Consider the following 26,177-nt stretch of genomic DNA (forward strand, 5'->3'; position numbering starts at 1 on the left):
CTTATTTTCAGACGTTTCCGCGGTTTTGACTTTAAATACTTCGATGAAGTCGATGATAAAAGTGTTGCCTGTCGTGATAGTGATATCAGTCGTGACGTTACAGTGTCTCCACTAAAGTGAATTCACTCTTATGTAGGTCAGAATGTTTGTGTTGGCCCTAACTTGTCTGAAAGAGACAGAAACTTGTCCGACCAGAAAATACGGTGTATATAAAAAAGTCAACAATGAGGTATAACCCCATTCATAACATTTAATATAATAAATATATAAAAGTACATGTCAGGATCCGTTTAACGGCATCAATGGTTAAGTAAAGTATTGTACAAAACAGTAATACAGCAGTATTACAGCATAACAATAAGTAAACAAGCATATTATGATAATAAGAATGATAAAGAATAGTGAGTGTTATATAATCTGGAGCGTACAACACAACTACAAGCTCATGTTTATCCTCAGGAAATGAAAACCTCAAATAAATATTGAAAAATACTAAGGTAAAGTACATGAAAACACTTCATAATCACGCCCAGAAATGATAAAAATGTAACACTTCATCTCACTACCAAGCAGGCCGTGTCACATTGACTCACCGCAAGCCACTCGTCTTTTCAATCTGTCTCTTATATGTTGTTTTTCCATCCGATTTCGAAGCAAAATCAGGCTCAGATTTTGAACCCGCAACCCAAACGAAGGTCACAATGTCACCGTGAACTCGTCTTGTTTTTTTATCATCATCGCCGGAGCCCAATATCATCGTGGTCGCCCCGTGTCGGCGATTAAGCGTACCGAAGGAATCTGGTGAGACACAAACACTCGCGAGGTGAAGGCAGTGGAGACGCCACATCTCTGGCTGCTGTGTTTGTGTCTGAGCCCCTGAACACAAGCGTGATTCAGACTCATGCTCCCACACACTCCTGCTTCATTGAGATACTATTAATTCCTCAAGAGTGAATATCCAGGCGCTGACAACCCATTCAACATTTTTTTCTGTGACTTGTGTGTCGAGGCGTTTATTCTTCAAATAAATATTTGTCAAAAACAACTTATTTCTAAAAAAAAAGGAAAAAAAAAAAAGAAAACACACTTCCTGGTTTTAAATGTGGCTAACCAAATGACAGGGCTTATTTTTGAATCAGTGAAAGTCTAAAATAGAGTGTTTGTTTTGTTTCGCAACTTTGCAAAGTGCTGCAAAAAAAAGGAACCATGACGCTCTGTCGTTTTTTTTAGTTTTTTTTTTTTTATAACCTCTGCGGCTTCCGATGTCTTTTCCACTACTGCTTCACCCGGAAGTGGCATGTCCATATACGGACAGGGGAGAGTGGGGCGTGGCCGGACTCTGCCTTATATGGAGTTTCCACTTTGCTCGGGTCGGAGCAAGTCCCGTGGATTTACCAAATATTTCTGCAATATTGACTCGAGATTTATCCTTAAATTTAACAAAAGCGGATTTAATGAGAGGCAGGGAGGCGCGTGGAGTTGGGTAACAAGAGCGCGTCACGTGGACGCGGATCTGGTTTGGGGAAGCGATCCTGAAGAAAGTCCTTTTTTGGGGGGTCTTTGGTTTAAAAGAGGGACAGACGAGACGAACTTTCGTGGACCGTCCTGGAGAGTCTCAGTCCGTGGACTGGAGCGTCTGGTCTGTAGTTTCCACGAGACTGAGGCTCTGTCCATATATGGTCATCTACGTCACGCGAAGGTTCCAGCCCACTATATAACGCCGGCTCAGTGGAGTCCCCCATCCAGCTCCAATAGAGCCAGTAGAGCCGTCCTCGTGCAACCACCACAGACTCCACATTCCCCCTCCATCAGCCCACAGGCTTCCACTGTCATCAGATTAATAACACGAGTCTGAGGAGGAGACACACAAGCCGCCGCCGCCGCGTCCTCCGTGGATACACAAGACACCCCAGGAGCCCAGGTCCCACTTTTTTCTTTTTCTTTTTTTTTCTTTTCCCTTCAGCTGTCACTCCGTGGATCTCTCCGCGCGCGCGTGTTGTCCCTCCATCAATGACGGACTGAAGAGAAGAAGTGCTATGACAGGGAAACTGGCGGACAAGCTCCCTCTGACCATGAGCAGTTTAATAAACACCATCCCCGAGAGTCTCTACCCTGAAGAGGACATCCCGACCTCCATGAATATTTTCACCAGCACGGAATCTATAAACCACTATTCGCAGATGAACACAGGTGAGTCTTGAAGACACTTTATTTTATTTTTTTTAAGACTGGGGGGGGGTGTCGCGTAATACAGGCAACAGTTGTGCGGAGGCACCTGTTTGCGCTCCTGCGCACCGACGCTCCGCTGTCGCGTCTTTATTTAAAAAACCTCCTGTAAATGTCATTTAAATCTAAATAAAATCTTTACATTTTTATATATCGCTTTATTATTTATTTATTTTTTAAAGACGGAGTAGCGCGCGTGATTTTTTTTGGGGGGGCCCGTGAATGCGGAGCGGCTCTTACTCCTTTTCCAAAAACTTTAACCCCAAGAAAAATCTTATTTACGTGAATAAATATTCACGTTATTAAGCGATAATCGCTCCTGATATTAAGGGTTGTTTCAGAATAAACGGCGTCGCTTTTAAATGTTGCGGTTGAAAGTCAAAAAATATTGCGTTGTTAAAATATGTATTAATACGTGTGTCGACCACAAGAATGTTTGTAAAAAAAAAAAACACGCACAGAACTTCCACGCGTGGATCGTAAGTGGGCGTGCGTGTCGTACACTGAGAGCATAAAAGGCGTGAGGGCCCGTAAATTTTATGTTTTTCTCCAGGTTGATATTTTTTGGGGATTAATTCATCATCCGCCTCCATGGACCGTCGTTGTTGAACATCGTCAGCAGATCATTGAATTGTTCTTTAACTTCACCTTCGTCACTGAGACAGAATTAAAGTTGGATCATTTTATTTTAAAAAAAAGAAGAAAAGTATTGTTAATATCGTTACAGCCCGTTTAATTTGCTCACCAAAAATATTGCCACTATTTTAAAAAGAACGAACGTGTTTTTATTTTCATTTTACGCATCACAGTAACTAGAAAATGTTGAGATTTAAATCGACCATTAATGTAATATATTTACATTAAGTCTGTTGTATATTCAGTATTACACTGTAACGCAGTTATGCGTTTTCTTGTTGTTGCGTTAATGTAAACATGTGTCAAACCCGCGAATGTGTTTTTATATTCTTGTTTGGCAGGTTAATATTTTAATTTTGTCATAAACAATTACTTCTATTAAAGGTCATATAATGTTCACAAATTATTTGTCATAAATATAGTTTATTCTCCATCAAATTAGTGAATTTATTAAATGTGTCAGAAGAAATCAAATGTATAAATAAATAAAAATCTAACAGAGATTAGAAGCAAAACATTTAAAAAAACACCCACATATTTTGCTTTTCATACACACATTTGTTTTATTTACTTAAAATGTGTTTTGAATCCTTAAGCGTGAAAGATGAGGCGTCTGCTGTATAATCCCCTCTGCTGTAAAGAAATCAGATCTTGCCATTGAGTTTGGCGGTCCTCCTAAGGAACACAATAAGTGGATCAAAGGGGGTGTTTGGGAGCTGATTTATGGGGGCTTGTGGGATCTGAGAGAGACACACCACTGTCTCAGGAGCTGCAGTTAGTCACCGAACTTACAGGTCTGACATGGATCACTTTCCTGCTTCAAGTGTATCCGATTTTATAATCTTGTTGGCACATTATCACAAGGATAGAGTGTTTTAAGTGTCTTGAATTTAAATTCACCGTTTCAATGATTGATTCCTCATTTTTTTTTCTTCTTCTCTCCCGTAGATAACATCATGGATCTGGGCATGGCTAATGAGAAGGTCTCTGCGGAAATCCAGTACGGATCCGGGTTCCAGGCGAACCGCAGCGGGCAGACCGTCACCTATCTGGGGAAGTTCGCCTTCGACACCCCCCCCTCGGGCGGCATCGGCGGCTCCGGCTGGTGCTCCGACAACAACATCATCAGCCTGGTCAGCGCGGGGATCCTGGGGGTCTCCCCGTCGCCCGGCACCGTCACCTCGCAGACGACCTCCTCCGCGCCCGGCATGGGCGGGCAGTCGGCGGACATGGAGCAGGTGTACGGCCCGCCGCTGCCCGCCTACTCCACCTGCAGCGACCTGTACCAGGACCAGGTCTCCTTCCACCACAGCCCGGCCACCACCACCACCCTGGCCTACCCGGGTAATGACTATCACTCCACGTCCAAAGCCTCCATGGATGGAAGCCTTTTTTCCATGATCCCTGACTACAACCTGTTCCATCATCAGGGCGACGTCGGCGTGATGGAGCACAAACCCTTTCAGACCATGGACCCCATCCGGGTCAACCCGCCGCCCATCACGCCCCTGGAGACCATTAGAGCGTTCAAAGACAAACAGCAGATCCACCCCGGGTTCATAGGCGGGCAGCAGCACCCGCCCCAGCACCACCCGCCCCCGCAGACTCTCACCCTCAAACCCATCCGGCCTCGGAAGTACCCCAACCGTCCCAGCAAGACCCCCGTCCACGAGCGCCCGCACGCCTGCCCGGCCGAGAACTGCGACCGACGCTTCTCGCGCTCGGACGAGCTCACGCGTCACCTCCGCATCCACACGGGTCACAAGCCTTTCCAGTGCAGAATATGCATGCGCTCGTTCAGCCGGAGCGACCACCTGACCACGCACATCCGCACGCACACGGGCGAGAAGCCCTTCTCCTGCGAGTTCTGCGGCAGGAAGTTCGCCCGGAGCGACGAGAGGAAGAGACATGCGAAGGTGCACCTGAAACAGAAGGACAAGAAGCCCACGGACAAAGGCGGTGGGGGGGCGGCGGCCGGGAGCCACAGCTCGCCCCCCGGTGGCTCGTGCGGGGGGCCGGCGGTCGGAGCTTCATGACCATCACTTTGTCCGGTCGGACTGGACTCTCGGTTCGCCGCAGACAAAGAGACTTATGAAGACGGGACTATATCCACTATGCTATAACAGGTGACTCTTTTTTTTCTTCCCTCTTTCACATCAGCACGCCTTCTCCGTTAGCGTCCATACATCTCAGCACAACTGTGTATCTTTACATTCCTGCCATGGATACCATTTTGTAAATTTGAAGTTAAATTGGAAAGGAGCCCATCAGACACACTGGGTGAGTGACGGACGGGATGTTGATGAAACTAGGCTGTTTTTAAAGTGCAATTGTTTATATTTGTGTACTGACATTAGACGCATTATTAGTGGCACTTGACTGTCTTTTTCTTGTCGTTTTTTTATGGTGTTGTGTTTTAATTTTTTTATATTTAAATGTTGTTCTCTTAAATGGAATGTGCTAAATGTGTCACAGATACACAGCCAACTCTATTTTCTTTTTTTTTTTTTGGTGCCTGGTTTTGCCAAACAAAACAGTGAGCTCGGCTTAGAACACGTTGACGTCAAATATATTATCAGACCCAGCAGCTCCGAACAAAAATCTCAAGATGAATAAAGCATCGACCCTCTTTAAGTGGCACAAATCCGTTTTATGTTCCTTTTTAAAGACAAATCTCACTTTCAAAACTGCTTTTATATTATATTTATGTCGACAGGTATATGCAATATTTTCTTATGTATCACAGAGACGGTAGACAAATATTCTTCCCATAAATGTTTTCACTCTCACTGTTAACCTCACATACACTTTAAGCAGCTCGTCTTTTTGGTGTGTTTTTTTTTTTGTGAGTGATACTCATTCATTGTATTTTGAATTAGAGAGGTTTAGGTTTCCCATGCAGACTATTGACCAGCCACAAACGTGTTCACACATGTGCATATAAAAAAAAAGCCTTCAATTGACTGAATGTTTGTGCAGGGTTTGTTTTTTTTATTCTTCTTTCTGTGCCGACAGTGTCCTCTCTTCCTTTAGAATAATTTGATTTTATTAAATACAGAAATGCAAGAGTCATTCTTCTGACAAGAATTTACTGAAATCTGCCCTAGAAACTAAATATTATTACAAATGTTCAGAAGTCCTGTGATACAATTCAGCAGTAGAAACGAATCTCTAAGCTAGCATGAGGAGTAACAACACAAACACTGCAATATCTGCACCACCTTCACATGTTGTATCAATGTGTTAAAATATTTGTCTGTTTTAGACGTTTCTTTGTTTGACTGCAAGAGCCACTCTTGGAAAGACTCTGTTGATTGTGAGAAAATAAAATTTTATTTTAGACAGCGTTCACAGATTAAGGAAAACAAAAAAGGTGGATAAAACCTCTCTCTCCAGTTTCACTGCTCTGCCTCCTGGCAAGTGTCCACTTATTCCCCAATTATTACAGGCCTCAGAGAGTCGTTTTTTTTCAACTCATACGCACTTTCTCAGATTGTTTAAAGTCGGAGGCTTTTTATGGATGAGTGTGAAAATGTAGTGTTTGAGTACATTCTGCTATTTACTTGTTAGTGACTTTGTTTGTCAGAGCTTATTCCCTCAAACTAAAACTGATACTCGAGCATATGTAGAATTCCGGGTCATTCCGTTTGTCACTTTAAATCCTGTTACAAATATTTCTCCCTAAAAAAAAAAAAAAAAATTCTGTAGCAGCTAATTTCATGTCGTCAGCACAATGGACTTGAGTTTTATGAGGTGACCACAAAAAAGATAGTATTTATTTGAAATGTTTTATCAATGTATGGAAAAATAATGTGATGTTATCCAATAGATTGTTTTGAATATATTTTACCAAAAAAAAAGCAAAAAAAAGATTCTTTCTGTGTGATTGATTGGACACCTGCTGGTGAGAGTGGATGTCATGACCATCGTATCTGTGTCCCATGTTGTGTTAAAGGAATGATGGAGAGAGGAGCCGATGCCAAAATTATTTCACTCGCAGTCATCCATCGAATGCTGTTCAAAATGTGCTTTTTGTCAAACGTGTTACAGAATCCCGGCTCTTGTCTGAAGATTCTTATGTGTGTGTGTGTGTGTGTCATACAAGCGGTCGCCCCCCCCCCCTCTTTTTTAAATATGGTTTCACCACAAATAATGCAGTTAATATTTTTATGTGCAAAAGTGGGAGGGTGTAAACTCTGACATTGGAATTTGCCTCATCTTCCGTCTCTGCTCCATGTTGGACGCGAGCCAACATCAGCAGCCATCTTTGTGCCAAACTGGGTTGCAGGGTTGGCTGATCAAAAACAATACTCCACATGAGCAACAAATCATAAATGTGACCTCAGTCTGCTTGCAGTGGAAGGCAGCCTCCTGCCAATGTTTGTGTTGAACTGTTTGATTAAAGTCTCTGTGAAGCCGGCCTTAGGCGAGGCAATATGACCGGGACGGATGACAAATAATAGCAGGAAAAAAAAAGGATACTCACTTATGAAGAGATTTCAATAACGTGTAGATATTTCAGGCCACTTGACGACAGGCAGGTGGCTTCAGGGATCTTGTGGTCATCGACGGTAACACGACGGTGTTTACATGGAGTTGATACACACTGTTTTCTGTTCTGTTGTGTTTTTCCTTTTTTTTATTACAGTATACCCTCACGTTTGCATGTGCACGGAGATGTTTCCAAAGTGCTGCCCTCAAGTTCTGTGGGCTGTTCTTTTTTTATGCATGAAAATAAAAATCACAGTGAGAAGGGAAAATAAACGCGATAACAACAGTTGAGGAATTGGAGGAGCACTCTGGGATAACTGTTTTGTTGGCTTTTTTTTTTTTTTTTTTTAAACAATGGGTCTTGTTTCAACTGTTGTGGATGTCTTTGGACTATTTCATGTTTTTATTACCTTATAATAAGGTCCTTTTATGATGATATTGAAAAATGAACTTTACTATATCCTTGTGATGGGGAGGTAGCTCCTCTGTTTACTTGGCACTTCATTTTGTCGTAATGCAATTGTTTTTGTTATTTCTATGTAAGTACTTGAATAAAGAAAAAATATCACTTGCCTTTTTTGTGCTTCAAGTCTCGTCAATTCGTGGTGTTTTTTTAAAAAAAAGAGGGTTTTTATTGAGAGTGTTTGTCATGAGCCACAGCATGAGCTCACTCAGCCTCCACTTCCTGTTTGACACCCGGACCAGACTCGCTCCGAGGCATGAGCTGCCCGGAAGAAAACAAAACATCCAAATGAAAGTGGACTAAAAAGGTTCGACCCAAACATGAGCTGGTACGTACACGGACGGTTCGAGGAGACGTTACGAAGACGGTGTCGAACCGTTTAACTCTTTTAATCCCACATGTTCGCGACAGATGGTGACGCGAGACTGGGCTCCGTCTACTTCCTGGTAGCGCGACAGAAACTTGACATTTTAACTCCGCTTTAAGTTGTTTAAAACTCGCAAGTTTTGGAGACACGAGTCGAAGGAGGAAGTTGTTAATTTGTGTAAAGACTCGAGGGTGTGTATAGATTTGAAGTTGTGTTATTGTTAAAATAGAGGTGTTTGCGTTATACATCGATCGATACAGACTTTCGACCTTCACAATTCTTAAAATATGTGGTTAAACTTGAACTGCTGAACTTTATCATGACTGTTGCTTATAAAGTGTGTAAATATTTAGCTTTATGTTTGATAACGTCTGTTACTGGAGCATCTGTTGACAGTGACTAGCACTGATGCTAGCATTAGCCTCTGAACTCAACGTTTAGGCTCGTTCTTGCTTCAAATTCTGAAATAATATAAATTGTCGGCATTTATTTAAATGTATTTGTGGTACATTTACTCCTTAAAAACAGTCATGGATCCCTTTGCTGACTGTAAACAGGAAGCAACTGTACTCTTAAGTTAAACGAACAGCCGAGAAGGTTTGGTATTGAAATCTCGCGAGATTAAGTTGAGCCGGCTCGTCAACGCTCGCTATTAAAGTAAAGTTACTATTCTAGTTAAGAAACTTAATTTTAACTTGTGTCTTAATCATGGCTGTTTTTCTTTAGAAAAATGAACATGTCTGCTTTCTCAGGACCCAGACAAGCCTTGCTCCTGTCTGATGGTGTCACCAGCAGTGAAAGGTGTAGCTCTGGGAATGTGGATGTTTAAACACCTGTTTGCCAGTTTGGTCCCATCATGGATCAACACTGGCTGTCACTGTCCCCTCACCTGAGGGTGAGAGGCTACTGTGAAGAGAAGATAATTTAACAATAAATACTATATTAGATGTTTAAAAGCTGACCTGAAAAAAAACACAAAAAAAAGCTACTCAATAATTGTTTCGCGCCACAATGGTCAAGGTTGCACTTTTGGCCCAGCTCAGAATGATAACAAAGATTAAGTAAATCATATACATCATACATTAAGTAGATCCATCTATCATGGGGATGGTGTGCAGACGATCGCCAACAGCATTATCAATCTTGATCAAGTCATTTAGCTCCGGGTATCAAAACTTTGCACCAAAATACAAAGCATGTTTCGATACAACCGATGCATTTTCGATCGGTACCTCCAAAGAGCCGAAGTTGGAAACCATGCCCTACATATGACTGTGTTGCTTTTCACCGGGGGGTGTTCACAGTTTTTCAGCATGCAAGCTACTTATTAAAATGACCAAGTCAAAATAATTTATATTCTAAAAAAAAAAAAGAGAAATCGTCATCACCCAAGTTGACGGTGACTTTCACTCCATGGAATCGTTTGAGTCATTTGAGTCAATGCAATCGCAGCATTTGATTGGATTAATCCAAGAATCTTCAAAAAACACATAACGTGCACATTTATGACTGATAAAGCTGCCCATTGGCTCATTTTCTAACTTGTCGTCTAGCTGGTCAAATCTTCTGGACCTCAACAAACATTGTTTTGCGTGAGTGTGTCAATAAAATTGTATTTGTCAAAGTGAAATGGGCAATAAAATACCAGATTTCCATCGACATATTGAGCACCCCTTTATCGCATGGGTAATGCAGCCATTACAAATGTAATATATAATGCCTACAACAATGTATAACGGATTACAGATTCGCTGCCTTCAATGATAACTTAATGAAGCAAGTTTAGACAATTTGATTTGACTAAATTTTAGATCGGTCCAGACAATAAATGTAAGATAATCCTACACAGACTAGAAGAGTGTAATTCGAAACACAAAACTTACCAGAGCAAAATGAGTTAAAGGGAAAATGTAATTGGACAGAACAACATGAGGCTGTGGTGTATAATAGTGTAGTGGGTGCTGGACTATTGGAAATCTTACTCTTGGTTTTGTAGATAAAATAGTTAGTTGACATTAACAAATCTATTTTGAGGCAGAAAGACCCGACTGTGTCCCATTGTTTTGAAATACAACCAGTTTTTCCTCAATTAAGTGGTCGGGTGGTGATTATTTTGACCCAGAATCCACCACTTTGTCTCTCTTAGCTTTAAGGTTGCTGTTTAAAATAAAAGTCTATCTTGGAATTCAGTAATGAGCAGATTTCTATATTTCAGAGTGCATTTCTCTAAAGTCAAAACCCCAGAAATATATTTCAGTTGGCTTATTAACGATTTAAGAGTTGGTGCCAAACTAGTAGTGATTTTAACAATCCTTAGGATGGATCATCGTCTTTAATCCTGAACTTTCAGACTGTAGCGGATAAACATTAAGGAAGTTTGTTTTGCAGTTCAACATCCCAACAGTTCTAACAATGAGAAGATGTGCTAGGGTTGCTTAACAGTCCAAGTAGCATTCTAGCATGTAGAATGTATAGTATTGATTGATAACACAGCCCCTCAGCGATGGTGCCTGACCTCACGCAAGTTCTCTTAGAAGACAAGAAAAGTCCCTCAAAACTTGCACGCATTAAGATTTTCCCTGCAGGGTATCTAAGAGCTCATTTAATGCTAGCCGCATTCGCCAACTCTGGCTTCATGTGGAAATAGTTAGGTTGGAAAACTACTGTTTTGCTACTGTTTATTCTGCAAGGACTAGTTGTCCATCATAATCATAATGTTTGTTTTGTCGATCCCAGAATCATGTGTCAGAATATTATTGTCTTATATGCCAAGTATCCTCCACAGCCATGTGTTTAAATGCAGTGGCAACAGTTTTATTCACTAATACCACTGGCAACTAAAATTATGTTGCTAAATTTTAATTTTAAAAGTACGAGTATGTCGTTTGGTTGGTCTCTTGATCGGTCTAGAGCTTCACTACAAAAATGTTTTTGTTTTTTACTATATTTATTTGAAATTGACATAGCAACAGTGAGTTTGATAAATGCATACATATTTTTCTGACCCGATACATTTCTCTTTTACTTTTCTGACCCTGTAAACAGATTAACTGCTATTGCATCCAATCATGGTATATTAATCCATGTATGGATTTGTTACGGATGGTCATTTAGGTTAAGGATTCAAACTCTTAACGAAGGCCCTTGGAAAGTTGCAATACAATAATTTCCTTAATCAGAAACCATCCACAAAACATCTCTGGCTTTTTTAAAATAAAGCTGTGATAAAGATTTTAACGTATTTTAAGTGAATAAGTGTACCAAAACTGAAATTCGTCTCATAAACTGTGTCTCAAATCGTATACATGCGTACTTAAACTTTGTATTTTTAGTGAATAATTGCGTTCCTACAGCTTGTCGATTCATCGTTAAATGGTAGTAGAAGAAGAACTGATCGTGTCATTTCCGGTTAGTGCGTAGCGGCAGTGTTTGATTTGAGACGAACTATCTGTCGAGAATTTGCGGACTAGTTAATGCGTACACTATCCTGATGCATACTAACCGCCAGTGCACTAAAGGAAGTATGGGATTTGAGACACAGTCTTTCATTTAGAAACATGACATTTTAATCGCTTTTTTTATTACACTTAACACATTCTTGGTGTCCATTTCCGACTTGAATGGGAAGGAGCTCGCAACACGGCGTCACTCGGTTCAGGCAGATCGTCAATAGTTGGCAAGCGACGCCTCTACCATCACGCAGTGCCAAAGACGAGGTCAAGTGTGGTGGGCATCGGCAGTGAAAAGAGTCCTTTATGGACGGAGCTGATTGATGCATTCCAGTGTGGTCTGCACACTTGTTGCTGTGACGTGAGAGCCCTGACTTTGGGGTCACCGTCAGAACAATCCCACTTCCCAACATCTTCAACCGGAGCTCTGTGCTCCGCAGAACATCCTAGATCCAATGATGTAGAGTTCCCCTCTAATGGTTTACACATTTTCCCTCTGGTAAGAAGCCATTGGTCCCTCCAGCTGATGCATAATGTGTCCCGGAGAGAGAAGACTGTCGTGTCATTGTTCCTGCCTACGTGCTGGACGGGTTGTAGTGACGTGAACACCATCTCAGCGGAAGTGTAATGGCAAAGTTGAGGAGATAATGGAGGTCACAGGGCAGTTGCCTGCAAATGGCCTGAAATCTCTCTTTTGCAGATTTTAATAAATCTATTAACAACTGATATGTGTGTTCACTTCAAATGTTGTGTTGATTTTTTATCTTGATACAAAGTTGTACTTTGGTTTAGTTTGCCACTAAATTGCTATACAAAACAATCCCGGTTCAATTACATATTTGGTTTTCTTCTTTGTTGAACACACACAATGTAAAACACAAAGTAGTGATGTCACAACAATGGTTAAATAAGGGCTCAGTGAGCAAAACGTTAGTCATTGTAAAGAAGGTCAATAAAGAAGTGAAGTAGCCAAAAAAAGACTATATTAAGTTGTGATTTAATGCAAAGTAGTATTGTGAAAATATCGCACTAAAACATGAAGCCACCTCCACAAATCTGTTCTTCCTAAAGCTCTCATTACTTCCTGACAATTGTTCTGGGATCAGTGTCTGACGGAAAATAAGTAAGCAGTCCAACCAAAATGTGTTCTCATTTAATTGAGGAGGTAAAGCAAAAGTTTTAACGGAGCATAAAGACTGTTCATTATGACTTTCAACAGACATACATTTCTGATTTATTCGTTTTCACAGCCAGCTTTTCCTGAGATAAATGCAGATGTAGTATCTCAAAATTCAAGAACTCATAATATTGTCCGTTCCCCTGGATCGCCCAAAACTTTTCTATCAACACTGTTGAGGCAAATATGTTTGCTCGCCTGCACGTACTGTACTGTGTACCTAAAGGAATAAGGCTTACTTCCTCAATGTTGTTACAGAAAATCATAAGTCGAGAATATTTTGTTTCACCACAAACAACAGCGTTATGTTGGTACTTTCATACATTCTTTGACCTTCGCAGGTCTTCTCGGGCAGAACCAGACTTACGAGTGTCCCTAAACGTGACTACTCCTACAGCAATATTCCTGTGTGAGAAACGTTGGAAGGGATTTTTACTGCTACATTCCCTCTCTCTGTTTGCCCAGCACACTTCTCTCAGTGTCGATGCCAGTTCTCATGAGCAGTTATTGAGAGCGGCCACTTTCCTTTGGCTCCACGCACAAGTGGCTATTTTCTAAATCCATAACATGAGATTCTTCTGGCGTGTTTTTGCTTTTTTTCTTAAAAAGCAAATGTGGAATTTGGTGCATAACGAGGAAAATCCATGGTAATGTGGTGCAACTTAAACCCGGTCTGATGTCACTAAGCAGCGGAGTCTGTCATGGTTGGTTAAGACAGGTGGTAAAAGAGAACATTGACTTTAAACTCTTTGGACGTTGAAGCATTTATGACAGTTGGGAGAGCTTGAGTGTTTGAGCTGACCTTCTCTTTTGCAGACAGTATCCACTGCCAGTCCCAGTGCAAGGCTGATATTGTTTTTTTTAGGTGATGGTTTTCCAAATAGGAAATTGAAAATCCATTTAAATGCTGATTAGTATTGAAGAAAATCCAACTCTTAAGGGCTCTCTGTAAAGTATGAAAATAAATAGATGTTACCAGGCAGGTGGAAGACGTAGTAAGTGTGACGTCTTGGATTAAGAAGGCCATGGTTTTATTTTCATTTAATGTGTGGACTTAAATACAGGTTAATGTGAGGGCTCAACATCTCTTTATGTCCCTTTAAAAGGCACTTTTTGTCTCTCTCTACAACTGTTTAAACTTCAAAATGACTGATTACACCATTGTAAACAAAAGATTGTAGCCAAATAAATTAAGTGATTATTTTGGCCATCCTAATAACTGTATTACATCATGAGCTTTTACTTTTAAACACTCTCTTTATCGGGGTGAATACAGACAAATCCAATTGAGATTTAATCTTCACTGTGGCTTGGTAACATCTCAGATCCCTCTTTTTTAAATTTAGTTATAGTTGCTACTAGTCTAACCTTTTTTTGAAAATCCTACAGGAAATTCTTTAATGTGCCATACATTCTTGTTAAACTGATGCTCTTTAATCTTTATCATGTTAGAAATGTTGAAAGATTATTTGGTCATTGAAGTATAGTGCAGTAAAATAATAATAATAATAATAATAATAAATAATTTTATTTCGAGGCGCCTTTCTTGGCACTCAAGGTCGCCTTGCATGTAATTCAAACGGCACACTTAAAAACACAATTAAAACAAAGAGTTGTTTTTTTTTTATGACTTTGTCAAGTTCTGTCAACATTTTGTTGGGGAATTTGCTTGGACAGTTTTGGCTACTTCTGCTTCTACACCACGTCAAGAATTGTTAGACTATACAACCTTCTGAATTTGATCAATTATGTCTCAAGTGTCTATAGAGGGAACATGTCTACGTGTCATAATGGTTTTAGCACCCTGTCTTTTTAGACAATAAAGATTTTCATTGGAAACAAATAAATGACAACACAGTGCCATTGTAGGACAAATTATCACGGCAGCTTTTGGTTGATTATAAAAAGAAAAAACTAGCATCCGAAAACTTCTTGTTGTGTCATTAGTCTGGGAGTCTCTTTATGGAAACTTACAACCCCAGAGTGGTGAGAAAGTGTTCTGGCCTAGATGTGACAACCAACCCCGTGTGTATGTAATCAAAGAAAGGTGAGTCATATAAAAGAAATCTGCGTAATTCTTTCCGTGTTGGCTCACCCTAGTGATGACATAAAAGTAATAACTGCCATGTCTTCTCGATGACACAAATCTTTTCATTGAAGAAAAAAAAGAAAAAAAAAAAGGTAGATACACGTGAGTTGTAATAATTTAGAAACCACATGAAGCAGCAGCCGTTCAAACCGTAGCGCTGTAGGCCTCTGACAGGATCTCTTTTATTTAACGCGTTCCCTGATTCTAGGTCAACCCATGTATCCGGCCAAGCTGAGGTTTTGATTGAGCTGTCATCAGAATCCTCTCCACACATCTGTAGCGAAGTCTGATTGCACAACGGGGCCGACATCACACCCTCTTTTTTCCATCTCATTAGTCTACACACCTTTCTTTTGACGCAGCTGCTGCCTCACCCTGCCTGTCAGCCGCAACTGTCCATCATGAAGCCAAGATTTCAGGCTATTAGTACCATATCAATGACAAGTTACAGCCAAGCACATATTGGCACGGCAGTGTCTGCTCTTTCATGGATTCCCAAAGTGCTCTGATGCTCAGCAGCTACTTATTAGGGCTGAGGCGGGTAAAGTTTTGAAACTGGGATGAAATGGTGTTTTAACTAAGAGGGAAATATGTTCCTTTTCTCCAACCAAAGCCACTTTTTTCTTTTGTGGCGGAAAAGTTTGGTTTATTTGGGGAAACGCATGTTTTTCACTCAATTGTCTTGCCTAGTTTTGGTAGCAACGTCATAGCGCAACATGTCCAAAAACACATGTATGACTTTCTCATTTTTAAAACTCAAACCTGTTAACCTGGTGCGTTTTTGTTCGGATTCAGATCTACTCATGGTTTTCGTGTTACTACGATGCTCACGATAATTGGGATATATAATTTATCATAACTAAAAAAGTGAACAAATAATAATAACAGTTTGTTTGGATAAGGGTTATTATTTTCAGATGGTTCATTTTTTATTGTGTCAGAATTTGGCGTAATAATGTATTTATAAGAAAAATTCATTTGAAAATCTTTGGTAAGAACATTGCCTTTAGTAAATTAAAACCGAAACCAAAATAAAGTACCAAAATGTACAGTCCATTGTTTACCATAAATGTAAGCATCAGTGCCATGGATGGTACAGAGTATTGATCTCCATCCCTAATTTGGAGCAGTTCCAATTTAGATTAAATATGTGAAAAAATGTCCTTTTCGTGTATTGTCCTGCTTCAGTGGGTTTGCCTCCAGTGGCTACTGGGACAGTAATAGGTTAGATAGATAGATAAAAAAATGACTGAATGAATACAGTAAATACCAATGAATTCATTTCCAGTTCTGTGAAAATAATTCCTTTTTTTTCTTATATTTGAAGATTAAACTTAAGCTTATTAAGCTTATTGAACTCTGATGACACCAACTTTATTTTAAATAAACAACATTAAAAGTTGTATATTTAGTTTGAGAAAGCTGTATTATTTACAATTTAACTGTGGAAATTGAGCAAAACCAGTTGGGACTTGGCCATGAGTTGGTGCACATTCTGTAGATAAAGAAAAAATCCTCCCAGGTCAGCTATTTATTATTGCTCTCCGAGTCAAGTTCCTTTCGTGGATCGCTATAAAACAGACAAACTAAAAAGCCAAATTAAAGCCAAATTAAAAAGGTGAGTTTCACTGGATTGTGTTACATTGAACATAATAACATTAAAAGCCTACCAAATAGTTTCGACTCGTTCAAGACTGATTCGAATCATGAAATGTTCCCTAATTTAAATGATTGTTGTCTATAAATCTGTCATCTTCTCATTTCAGGATTCCCTTCAAGATTGGGCAGCCCAAGAAGCAGATCGTCTCTAAAACGGTAAGTCGCTCAAGTGTTAGAACGTGGCCTATCAGTTTAGCGTCCCATAGAACTTGACAGTTAGTCTAAATAATGCCCCGTCAGACGTCATTTTGTCTGAGCCCTGTGAGGGGGCAGAGGTGGTTACCTTGAAGTGACTGCGAGTGGGCGCTCTCTTTACAGGAGAAAACCACTTCCTCTGTAATAGATCTGTGGCCAGAGGTCGCTTCCTGTGCCATCCTAGGCAGAGACCAGGGAGTGGGATTGAAGTGGAGCGTTTAGATGAGACATTGGTGACAGAGTGTTAACTGCCTCCCTCAATGTTTTGGCCACCGTGTTTACGTTTGTGGACCACAAGTCAGGAACCAACGATGCCTCTGTAACCAGCTCGATATTTCCAGACGAGGCTTGAAGAATCTGAATAGATATGTCGTTACATCTGCGTTTGTATACGTTGAGTTTCTTTGACTTGACATTAGATTTTAAATTGTGGAAAATCTCATTCTTGTACTCGTAGGCTAGCACCACATCATTAGAATACATAGATATATTCTAATCCTGCTTTTATTTTCTAGGTTGAACGAGACTTTGAGCGAGAATATGACAAACTCCAAAAGTAAGTTTACTTTTTCTCTTTTATGATGTTGTTTGTTCAGTAAAGAACCCCTTAAATGAAGCATAAACCTGAATAGTATGACTTTTGCAAGATGACCATTGAAAGAACTTGTTCCAGGATTTTTTTAGGTTCAAGACTTGTATTGTAACATAGTTTGAGGTATCGCTTGTTCCTCAAGCATGTACAGATTCATGGTACGATAAGGTAGGACTCGAAAATCGGGTTAAACTTGTTGACTTCTACCATTTAGCTTTAAAGGTTAAATTGTATTTATCCTCCTTGAAAATGTATTGTTGTACCATTCTGGTCTATGAACAATTGCTATTTTAATACTAGTACATTATTTCTTTCTACTTTCTACCAGGAACCCCTATTATACTCTTGAGTACGAATAGAGGTTTTTACTCAAATTTCGATTTCCGGTCCACAGCAACAAGAGCCTGTTGTCGGTCCCTTGTTGACATTATAGTTTTCTGAGATTCCTTTTAGGATCTTGCGGTCTTGCTCTTAAGTTGAACTTGCCCAGGCTGCCAGACTCGGGCATCTGGCCAGTTGTTTTGAGCGTCCTCGGTTTGTGGACTACTGTCCAGACAAAGGAATGGCTGGCTCTAAATTATTTTGGAATTCTCTTTTTAAAATCACATGCCAGACTTGTATAAGTCGCTACAGTCTTCTCTCCAAAATCACAGGATTTATTTGCTGCTCACTGTCTGTTCAGAAGTCAAAAGACATCCCAAACTAAATATCCGATGTTAAAGTACTGCATGTCAAACTCCTGAGTAACCAGTTTGAATAAAAAAAAAGATGTTGAGATAGAAACTCTTCACATCATGTGGGGTGAGAGAAACTCCCGGCGGGCTTGACAGAGTCAGTGGGAGAACCATTTGACTCTCTACCTGGTTGAGTAGGAGGGTCGTTCATTAGAAAGGTGTGGCATCAACAGACCTTATAGATGAGTCAGTGCTGCCGACGTGCACAGACATCTGTGCTCCGCCTAAGAGAGCCATATCAACAAACTTTGATTGTTTTCGTTGATAACTGTGTCGTTGGTTACTGGGTTAAAACGTTTTCACAAGCTTTGACTTACAAGTCACGACTTACAAGTTCCTGGGTGTTCACCTCAACAACCGCCTGGACTGGGTGGATAACACTGCTGCTCTTTATAAAAAAGCGCGGAGTAGAATCTACCTGCTCCGGAGGTTGAGGTCGTTTGGTGTCCGGGGGCCACTCCTGAAGTCATTCTATGACTCAGTATTGGCCTCTGCCATCTTCAACGGTGTGGTCTGCTGGGGGAGCAGCATGACAGCAAAGGATAGGGCTAAACTGGACAGCCTTATTAAGAAGGCCGGTTACGTCCTAGGGTGCCCCCTGGATCCTGTGGAGGAAGTGACTGGAGGGAGGATGCGGAGCAAGCTGGCCTCCATGAGGAGGAACTTGTCTCACCCTCTCCAGCACACACTGAGGGCATTGAGGAGCTCCATCAGTGATAGGATGCTCCATCCCCGGTGTGTGAGGGAGAGGTACCGCAGGTCTTTCCTCCCTGCTGCCATCAGACTCCACAACAAGAACACACCAAGATAACTATTTAACTGCACCTCTTGTTATTTATGTAAATATGATTGTGTATATATTATATAGCGCAGATTTATCTTTAATTCTATTTAGATTTTCTTTCTCGTTTTTATTTCTGGGTGTTTTTATTTCTCTTGCTGTTGTTAAACCGAATTTCCCCTCGCGGGACTAATAAAGGTTTTCTGATTCTGATTCTGATTTGCCAGACAATAAAAGTCGGTTTATTCCTTATCCATGTTTAAATTCTCTTCTGACATTTCTCTTTTTCTATATATATTGTTTAGAAATTTTGAAAATCTTTCTATGTGTTACATATTATCCCCTTTTTCTTTTTCTCATTAATATATATTCTTAATATGTCTAAACTTTTTTTTTGAGCTTTTTGATTGGTGTATCATTTTTTTAAATGTACTTTACCATTTTAATTTCTTTTCTTTCTCTATTTTCTCAACACATTTTTTTTTCACTGATGGTTCAAATAAAAGGCTACAAGTAGATGGTTATAACGTCAGGACGGCAGCTGGTCCTGTGGACCACCTTATTAGCACCTTGATTCACATGGACCGACTGTTGTTAAAGTGCAACAATTGGATTTTTATCCATGGCAGCTCCAGTAGAAGGTATTAAATGGCTGTCATTTCTATGTCACCACCAGACTAGATCTAAATTCTGAATTTAACAAACGTGTCAAAGTCCTTAAATATTCAAGGATTGATGAAGTAATTCTAATCTATTTAAATATTAAATCTGGGCATTTTCCAATTTCATAAAGCCTATTTTTTTCATGATATTAATGTAGGAAGCTACTGATAAATCCTCAACTATTTAATAACCACTTCTGTTTGAGAATTTTTTTTTAAGGCAATAACTGCCCTGGCATTTTCTGCAAGTGGAAATGTCTAAATATCTTTTTTTTTGTAAATAGCGTTGATTACTTTGGAGGACGTCTGAAGAGGCTTATTATGAGACCCGGTCCTATCTAATTGGTGAGAAGGGTACAAGAAGTAACTGTGGAGATTATTTTGACAGAGTGCTGTTTTCTTGTGGCTGAAACAATAAGGAGACGAGTTGCGTCAGTCACCCAGCACGACATTTGTGGAGCAGCCTCCATCTGGTCTGTGGTGATTTTGTTTAAATTCTCAAGATGTGTCAGAGCGCTCGACATCGCGCGAGTTGTCCTGTCACGATGGTTAATATCTTAGACTTTAACTGTGATAATTCCTGCTTTGACAGTTGAATGCTTTTAAGCACAACTGAAGGCCCCAGGGGCCAAATCTGACTTGCCAAGTAATTTTCTATGGACCCCCCCCCAGATGGTTGATTCACAATCAAAGTATACATGTACATTTTCTTGTTTATACGGTAAATTAAAAATGATGCCAGGGTTTGAGATGAAGACAGTGATTGTGGAGGTCATCAATTGTTCAGAGATATTGAAAATAGACCGACTGCCAAGAATAAAGAGACAATATCACACTCATGCTTGAAGTTATAGAGTTTGAAAGTTGCAAAAAAAACATGAAAGTCAACAAATATCTGGTATTTTTACGAAAAGCAAATTAGTTGCGATCCTAATGTCAAAAGAACGAAAACTAGCTTAACAATTTGAGAGTTATGTTTTAAAATAAGTTTGAATACTTGTTTTAACAGCCTTACTAAAAAAAGCTTGTATAAATAACTATTTTCCTCTACACTACCCCACCTACCCCAGGTAAATTGTGCTAATAAAATAAAATATAATTTCATTCTTTAATTATTTTATTTATTCATATAAAACTTTTATAACATAAAGAATAAAAAAAATTCAAAGTTACTTGGTTATTTTGTCCGAAGTCATGTCTGTTACACTATATTATACAGTACACATACGTGAGGTTTATCCAGCAGTATTGATACAGAGGGAAAGCAGCGTTTGGAATGTCCCTCGCCCCCATCACTCTGGTGTTCAGGAGGAGTGATATGACAGTGATCTCGGGGGAGACGGTAAACCCCTCAGCTGCCTTAATTGATATAATGAATGGCATGTGTTTTCTGCCTCCGTATTCTGGTAATTGCCATTTTAACACCCATCGATGTAATATGTGGCGTGGAATGACTGAAGTCATTAACGTGTCTGCGTCTAAATGTAGACGACGATAACAAGAACAATTCCTCGTTCTTCGTAATTAGCAAACGGATGTCGTCGTTCAACATTTTATGTGGAGTCAGTGGGATGTGTAATTCCTTCATGATTCATTGTTGTTTAAATGTAACTTTTTTTGTCTTGCCTCGTTCAACTACGGAGATGTCGTCAATACAGATCTAATCGTTTATCGGTTTTATTATTATCTCCTGTTTTTTTTTTTTTACTGTCACCGTAACACTGCGCAAGAAGCCGACTGAATGTTTGTGTTTTCCTTGCAGGCTGGAGGATCAGACGAAAAAACTTCACAAGGACATGAAGAAAAGCACTGAAGCTGATTTAGGTTTGTTCTGCCACTCACCGCCGCGTCTGATGATCAATATGTGTTGCACTTTTATTTGTTGGGCTAGAAACACTTTTTCTGTCTTTGGTTTCTTTGATCACAAGTGAGCCAACACACACCTCCCTCCTTAGTTCCCTTTTCTCTCGCTTTTCTTATTTATTAAACAAGATCTTTCGCATGTTATGTGCAGTCGTGGCTCTCTCACTTTTTCTATTTGATCTGCTTAAATTTTGGTGTTTGCAAAGTAACAGCAGACATGGCCTGTGGTGAGTAGACATTGTGGGAGTGAAAAAGCATGGATGGGAAGAAGCAAGAAACATCTTTTTTTTTCTGCTCTTGAATATGGAGTTCTGCTTCAGATGGACTTTCTTTCTTACATGTGCCCGGTGTTAGACTGGTGACCTGTCCAGGGTGTTGACTATGGATCGATCGATCAAGCAATGGTTGTTCAAAGTAGCCAAGACTGGGGAGTTTTCTGGGATCCTAAGCCCCAACTAGAAAGCCACCAGAATGTCCTGACCTCATAAACAAGACTTTTTATATGTAATTTGTCCATCAAAAGAGGTCAAATTGGGTAATTTTCTTGGATGTGAAATTGAGAGAAATGCAGGAATTCTGTGCCTGGGTAATTGATTTGTTTAAAATGAGTCTCTGTAGAATCCCACAGAAGTGTGAACAAAAAAAAAAAGCCCAATGACTGTTCCAGGTCTTGAAGGAGCCCATTTTCACCACCGCCGCTGCTGTCAGCTTTCGTCTCTTCACTGAAGCTCATTTCTTTTGACAGTGAAGCCATAATCTGGTGTGCGCTCTGTGTCTAAACAAAATGGCATGGGTGCAGATTAACGGTAATTGGTGCTGTCAGTGTAGAAACGTTGCTGAGATTCATGGTGCTCTGGTGAATATTCAACACGGCAGTGCACCACACACCACCCCCTCAACGTTTTTACAATGGGGGCACCAGTGTGGCGCTCCACTTCTGCTCTATAGCTCTTTGCCCCAAAAACACTTTTGTTCTTACATATGAACGCACACACCATATTTTATTTTAAAAGCTACTCAGGTTGTGTGATAATCAAACACAATCCTTGTTTCTTCCAGCTATGTCTAAGGCAGCTGTGAAGATCTCTGCTGACCTGCTCAGTAACCCGCTCTGTGAGCAGGACCAGGCCTTCAATGAGTCCATGATGGCCTTGGATAAAGCCATGAAGAGGATGGACTCCTACAACCAAGAGAAGGTGAGTCTTGTCGCTCGTACTCGTTGTGAAGGATTATTTTAATAATTTACCCTTTTTTTTTTAATTGAAATGACCAAAATCATTTCCATCGTTCACAAATCCCAGTCTTGCATTAACATCAGCGACAATAATTCTCTCATGGCTTCATTGACCGACACTGTCGGCTTAATTTTATTTGGGTTATTAACCAAAATAATAAAACTCTTTTAAAAAGATAAACCGCTGCTGTAATTATGTTCAGATGTTTGCTGTTAATCGAATTGGAGTTGAAAATTACTTTCTGGTATTAAGTTATCATCATGTGGCCATGACATCACATCTAGTGTGACCAAGGTTAGTTTAGGACGAACAAATAATAATGTTTAAGCTGAACATGCCATCCATTGGTGGCCAAGTTCTGATGACTACATCAAAATGAAAGACACTAAATAGAGACTGAAATTTATCATTTTTACCATCAATATGATGTTGAATAACGAATAACAAATACAATAAAATCCAAACTATTGATGAAAATTGCATTTAATTAAGACATGGTTTGTATTGCATATTCTTTAAATTAATCAATATAGCACTTAAAGGTTTAAAATTAAAAAAAAAAAGTTTTTTAACAGAATATAGAAAATAATTGAATCCGTTTCATTTTTTTTTTAAAGATAATGATTTTGGAGCATATGTTACCATTAATAAGCAACTTATTCCGATGTGTTTTAGCAGCATATAAGCCAGTTATATATCTTTATCAAGTCCTGTTTAGCATTTTCTTCAGAATTACTATTTTCTATCTCCATGAGCTTTGTTTTAACAGCCCCACTAATGGTTTCAACAGTAAATAAAGAGAAAAATGACCTTGTACAGTCAGGCAGTTGATACCATTTTTTTTCTTTAAATCCATGAGATTAACACATAAACATCTTTTTTCATTCAAATTGCTCCCGCAGGATACTTGGATGTTTGTTTCTCTCATCAAGTGATTCTTCTCTACATGCCTCTTATCATAACTTGGCAGGAAGAACTTCACCACCAGGCGACCATATTGTCAAAATAGTGTGTCAAGTATTGGTGATTTAGCCTGTGTTGTCAGTCCCGTGGCACCGGTTTGGTTTTTGTTTGCATATTACAATGCTTTGTTTATTTTGGGACTGTTGCTTTTTTTTCGCTTTTATCCTCATATGTGTCTTGTCCAGAGGCGAAATGGTAGAAAGCCGACATTTCTTGTCAGAACTGTGAACGATCCAAAAACAGTTTCACAGCTGTACTTTGTGAAAATGTGTTTGGCTGTCAGGCTTCTTCAGATTATTTTCTGGGTGCACTTCAGCTTTTGATTAGAATCGTTGCCACAGGTAGCTAATGTGAATCATAGTGGCGCCACATGTGCGGATCCTCAAGGCAATGTGTTTTTGAAAGGTAGATTTTTAAAGAAAGAGAAGCCACTTGAGAATGTGGAAGATCACACACCGACACCATTGACTTTCTTCATCTGTTATCTTTTCTTGAGTCACGCCGTTGCTGCTTTTTTGTTTCCCCCAATTGTGCTGTCTCAAAATACATCTCTTTTTTTCAAACTTTGTTGTTGGGTGAACTGATAGAACTTGGTCAGGATGGTGAAGAAAATGACCCTTTTGAGTTGATATTTGTTGATGCCGGTGGATGCACAATGGTTCTTATTATTGAGTTCTTAACATATTTACATACTTAGAATTTTGTTTAACCTCAACGAGATTTAGGTTATCATGTGACACTTTGACTACTGATATGACAGCATCTCAACTTCTATGTATTTATATTTTTTACATTAAAACGCTGCCTAGCCAAATGTTTATTTGCATCCCAGAGAACTTTCTCAAATGTCGGTCTGACGCCAGCTTAAGCTACATCTAGCAGAGCTTCTTAATAACAAAATAAAAACTCTCCACATGACACTGAGAGACTCCTCATCAGAACTATAGCCTTTTTGTTCTCCTTTGTATATGTCAGAGCTGCATCTGTCATCTTACTCACACTTACGAAAGTTCTGATAGATAACACCTCAGTGACCTTCTCTCACTAGAGCCTTAATGTGATGTCATACCCAGGATTCATACTTTGACAGGTCTCTGGGTCAGGCTGCATTTATTTCAGACCAGTTGATTCTCTAGGTTCTAAAGTAATTAAAAAAATACAACTCCTTTTTTACCACACAAAATTGACTTTCTGCATCACATTAAATCAGTACGCATACAAATTATTCATCAGTAATACGTGTATCTAGATTTGTATTAGATCACAGTTTAAAGGAGAGATTCACAACCTTGTTGAAGCATTATGACAAATACAATGATTCTTGGTAATAATGATATGACACATATCATGATACTTGGGTCATGATACGATTGTATTACAATATCACCATATAACGACATCACCATATGCTATGATAGTGATATTTATCAACAAATCATTCTTATTGCTTTTTTCAAAATTTTTCCCTTCATATTATTTTTTTCTATTTTGTGTCCATGACAGTTTTGTTATAATGAGAATTGGTTTGATGGAACATCACAACAGTTCCAGTATACAATGTGTCTCCACCAGGTGGTCACTTTGAATTGCGTCAAACTCCAAAGACTACATTTAACCAAAATATTCAGTTTTATGTCAATAGATACTTTAAATTGTAGTTGCAAGAAATTATAGTGAAATTGAGTTGTTTTGGGGGTGAAACCGTAGCCATGGCAACCATACTTTTCCTCTAAGACAACTCTTCATCAGTTCATTATATAGCTCAGCTGTCAAGATGTCAGTTACTGTATATCAAGCTGAACTCCAAACCATTGTTACTCATGGGAGAACATTTTGTTGTCTTGTACATAATATGTATATGAAGTCATTTCTCATGGTATCTTCAGTGGAATAAATGCCATATTTCGCTCCAGTGATTTTTCAAACATCATTTTGAGTGCCCAGACTAAGCAGAATGTGGGCTGAACTGTGCGTGTGGGTTTGTGACCCCGGGTGTGTATGTTCTAGGACTTGGTCAGGTGCCCGGCAACACACTCCTGCCAGTTTGACAATTTTTCAGCTTGAAATAAAACAGTACATTCTTTGGATTTCTTATATTTTTGCCACATTTTCTTTCTTCTTTTTTCTCGATCTGCTTTATCCAACTGCAGCACAGACTCTTGTCTGGATAAGTGGAAAAGTAAAAGGGGTCAATTCAATGCGTTTTGATTCCTACAATTTATGTTTTCTTGCCTGTTTTAAATCGACCCCCTGCTTCCTCCAGGCTTTAATTATCTTCATCTCAATGATTCCACGTAGCCTTGTGGCGTCTGGTGTTTCTGAAATGTGTTGTTATTAATATATTATATAAATAATGAAAAGTTAAGAATCAATTCCTTGGCTCAGACTTTTTATTTTATTTTTTTAATTTCTTAATTTTATTATTCTACAGTGATTCCATCTGACACTTAATCCCAAGACTTCTTCTCACCATCGAAAAGTCACTCACCAACTCTTCTGATACACTTTTTTTTAAGCATAGTTTGATTTTGACAGAAAGGTTGCACTCCAGCTTATTCCCACTCTTTATATCCTGAAAAATACAAATAAATAAAA

The 26,177-nt window shown here is 39.5% G+C and overlaps 2 protein-coding genes across 2 annotated transcripts in view; both read left to right on the plus strand.

Moving 5' to 3' along the window:
- Positions 1-565: 565 nt before the first annotated feature.
- Positions 566-7,925, plus strand: egr3 (early growth response 3). Its single transcript, XM_087794752.1, has 2 exons — positions 566-2,190; positions 3,811-7,925. The coding sequence occupies exons 1-2, from the start codon at positions 2,037-2,039 to the stop codon at positions 4,896-4,898; spliced, it is 1,242 nt and encodes a 413-aa protein (XP_087650878.1). The 5' UTR covers positions 566-2,036; the 3' UTR covers positions 4,899-7,925.
- Positions 7,926-8,034: 109 nt separating this feature from the next.
- bin3 (bridging integrator 3) overlaps positions 8,035-26,177 on the plus strand; it is a 31,973-nt gene continuing 13,830 nt past the window's right edge. The window contains exons 1-5 of the mRNA XM_087794754.1: positions 8,035-8,144; positions 16,665-16,713; positions 17,268-17,308; positions 21,284-21,345; positions 22,444-22,580. Of these exons, the coding sequence (XP_087650880.1) occupies positions 8,137-8,144; positions 16,665-16,713; positions 17,268-17,308; positions 21,284-21,345; positions 22,444-22,580 (297 nt within the window). The 5' untranslated portion in view covers positions 8,035-8,136. The remainder of the gene's footprint in view (positions 8,145-16,664; positions 16,714-17,267; positions 17,309-21,283; positions 21,346-22,443; positions 22,581-26,177) is intronic.

This window comes from Callionymus lyra, chromosome 1, assembly GCF_982586985.1.
Source record: "Callionymus lyra chromosome 1, fCalLyr1.hap1.1, whole genome shotgun sequence".
In the NCBI taxonomy this organism is placed as follows: domain Eukaryota; kingdom Metazoa; phylum Chordata; class Actinopteri; order Syngnathiformes; family Callionymidae; genus Callionymus; species Callionymus lyra.